The 3,227-nt window shown below is 32.0% G+C and overlaps 1 protein-coding gene across 1 annotated transcript; it reads left to right on the top strand.

Annotated features, from left to right (window-relative positions):
- The first annotated feature begins 89 nt into the window (after positions 1 to 89).
- Positions 90 to 1,677, top strand: LOC115232724 (juvenile hormone acid O-methyltransferase-like). Its single transcript, XM_029802773.1, has 4 exons — positions 90 to 314; positions 549 to 681; positions 767 to 914; positions 1,067 to 1,677. Exons 1-4 carry the CDS (start codon positions 286 to 288, stop codon positions 1,255 to 1,257), a joined length of 501 nt encoding a protein of 166 aa, XP_029658633.1. The 5' UTR covers positions 90 to 285; the 3' UTR covers positions 1,258 to 1,677.
- Positions 1,678 to 3,227: the final 1,550 nt, after the last annotated feature.

Here is a 3,227-nt window from a genome sequence, read left to right as displayed (position 1 = left end):
ATCATGTGACAAAATTGACATGATCTTAAAATAATTTTTGGTTATCATTGTGTGCCATTTTTTCATCCAAAGTCTTCTTTACCGTCTTTTCATGACAGTTTCTTTCCACTTCTAACATTAGCAAAAGAAAAAGTGTTCCTAAACTTTTCCTGCGGACAGCATCCATTTTTCACAATTTTTTTTTGAAGAGCAGCGCACAAATTATCGTCCGTTCCATCCGCTAAGCTAGCTTTGCACCTTGTAGGGCAGCAAGCAGCGAATCATACATGCTATTCAACACGAAAAATGGCATCGTGGGAAACGGGCTTAACACGGTCAGTAGCATTGCCAGCATAGCTGCCCACACGGTAGCAAGCATGCAAATCCAGTTAGCAATCCAGCAGATAAAATAGCATCGTGTGCCGCTGGCTTTGGAGTTTAATATATCAGCTTATCATTTCATTAAAATGATATTCATTTTAAGAGTTTTATTAAAAATTGAAACTAAAATCACAATAAGCATAAAAGCTTCAAAAATTAATTATGCTTATCTATGTTTTATTTAACAGACAAGCATTTGAGAATATTTATCGTATGATTCGACCTGGTGGGAATATACTTATAAATTTGATAGCATCCCATGATACATATGATGTTATGAATATTTTGGCTCAAGATATTCGTTTTGCACCATACATACAAGTAAGCTTCATTATTTTCATGTTCCATCAAATCCGCATTTTTACAGCAATTAGCGTTTAATTATTATACTCTTATTTTTATACAGGATATCAGAAATTATGTTTCACCATTTAATGATTCAAGCTGTCCTCGTAAAGAATTGAGGAAAATACTTGAAAGTATCGGATTTAAGGTTTGCCATTGCAGTCTTCGAGAAATGACATATTCCTTTAAAGATTCAAGCAATCTTATATGTAAGTTATTTTTTAAAAATGTAAAACTTAAGTTTTATGCTTTATGTGATTACTATCACATTATAAGTTTGCTGCAACATTCTTTTCTTATTTATTTAAATCTTAATTTAATTCTAATAATTTAATTTAATCTTAATGAATTATTTTAATAGCTTCGATATTATCCATCTACCCATTTTTTGACAAAATGCCACATGATCTACAAGAAGAATTCAAAAACGAATATACACGTAAGTTTGTGGAAAGAAAAATTACTTATAAAACAATACAGAATAATCAAGAACAAATACTTATGTTAGATCTACACAAACTCTTAATAGTTCATGCACAAAAAGATGTATAATAGCATTATCATATATATATTTATATTTAATCGTTTATATATATCGTAAATCCTACACCTTAAGTCAACAAATAAAATTAAGCTTAAGAAATACGAAGTAAAGAATAGAGCGGAAGATTAAAATTAAATACATCTATTAAGAATTCGAAAATAAGAGCAGTCAAGGAGTTCCGTATTATCTTGTAAATTAATACCGTTTTTTTGCTGTTGGATTTACTTCATACACCAATGGATTATTCGAACGATTGGTATGTTTTTAAGTTGGCTTCACTTTTGTTTTTGTAATGACATCAGATTGTTATGAAGGTGAAACAGACCTGTATGCAGTGAGTCTGGCATTTTGATGGCTTTAATTTCTAATCTAATGTAATAATGTTATAAAATATCGAATAATAAATGTGAAATAAATTATGAATTACCGACAGCTGTTATTCTTATGATGATAAATATAAATGATTTTTTTATTAAACATTATTTTTTAATATATTACTATCGAGAAGGATTCAAAGGGAATCGAAATGATTAGTGCATTACAATTTTTATTCCACATAATAAATATCATTTCTTTACGTACCATTTACTGCACTCAACAGAGCCGTTTCAAGCCGGGGTGCAACGGGTAAAGTACACCCGGATGGCCGTCGATGTGTCTTTAAAAATAATCGTACAACCGAAACAAAAACAAAAAAAAATTGGAAAAATTTCGAACAATAAAAATAACCAAAATTAAAAAAGATCGCAGCATGACTAATGACTTATATGATAGAAGTACGCCGGATTGTGCCAATTCCATTAATGCTGATCAAACCAAAACTAATCCTACCAATCCTGATTAATGCCAAACAAACCATCACCCCACAAAATCCGACGTAAATTAATCTAAACAAACCCCACAATACTCAACCTAACAATCTTCATCAAACTCAACGAAAAATTAAAGGCTATAGTACAAGCCAAGCTAGGCGAAAATTTCAAAGTTACTGAGTCACCGCGGATGAAATCTAAGATAAAAATATTGGCGAAGAAGAAATTAAGTTGAATGATGATGATTTAATAATTACAATCAAAAAGCAGAACAAAATTAACGCGAAGAATGAATGAGTTCATATGCGAATAGTGAAGAACATAGTTAAAAGTCAATCAAGAGATAAAGAAGAAGGTTCTGTAATAATTGAAGCAGATGAAAACACTCATGAAATAATGTTGAGCGAAAGGAAAAATTGAATGTAGGAGGAAGTGTCTAATATTTAATCACATTAATATTAAAAGATGTTTTAAATGCTGGGGTTATTAACATATTGCAAAGAATTGTACACGAAATGAAATGCCACAAATGTGCAGGAAATCACAAAGCGATTGAATGCACGGCGACAAAGAAAAGATGTGTACATTGTGTGTTTAAGATTCAAACATATAACTTGAAAATAAGTGATGTGCATGACGCTCTTGATCCGGAATGTCCGATATTTAAGAGGGCGATACAGGAGGAAAAGAGGAGAGCCGGCTGGGAGTATACTAAATAAGTATTACAGAAGGAAGAGGATACAGCATCAGATATGAAGATAATGAATCATGCATAGCACTGTCGCAGACTGAATTGACTGCTGGGGTTGAAGATTTGTACTGCAAATAGCTGAGAAAGCTAGTAAAGATCGGACAAATCAATCCCTCTCTATCTCTCTATCTTTGATTGTGCAACGCTGTTAGTTAGAAAAGGATTGCAATATATTTTCGTAGAAAATAAACTACGAGTGTACGAAAAGAGTATATTTTACGAAGGAGTAAAAGTGTATAATGCCTTACCAGCTGAGATAAAACAATGTAAAAAAATTGAGCTGTTTAAGCAATTGTTAAAGGAGTATAATGTAAACTAGATCGGGATTACAAATAACTGTGTGTGTGTGTGTGTGTGTGTGTGTGTGTGTGTGAAAAAGCTAATAAAGATCAATCTCTCTCTCCCTCTCCCACCC

Source organism: Formica exsecta, unplaced genomic scaffold, assembly GCF_003651465.1.
Source record: "Formica exsecta isolate Colony F162 unplaced genomic scaffold, ASM365146v1 scaffold1494, whole genome shotgun sequence".
Lineage (NCBI taxonomy): Eukaryota > Metazoa > Arthropoda > Insecta > Hymenoptera > Formicidae > Formica > Formica exsecta.
The sequence above is the reverse complement of the archived record's forward strand: the minus strand, read 5'-3'. Positions and strand labels throughout refer to the sequence as shown.

Excerpts from the sequence above, each read along its gene's own strand:
- LOC115232724 (XM_029802773.1), top strand. The coding sequence starts at position 286 with ATGGCATCGTGGGAAACGGGCTTAACACG. Across the intron at positions 315-548 it reads TGGGAAACGGGCTTAACACG|ACAAGCATTTGAGAATATTT; the intron begins GTCAGTAGCATT and ends TTTATTTAACAG. Across the intron at positions 915-1,066 it reads AGATTCAAGCAATCTTATAT|CTTCGATATTATCCATCTAC; the intron begins GTAAGTTATTTT and ends TTATTTTAATAG.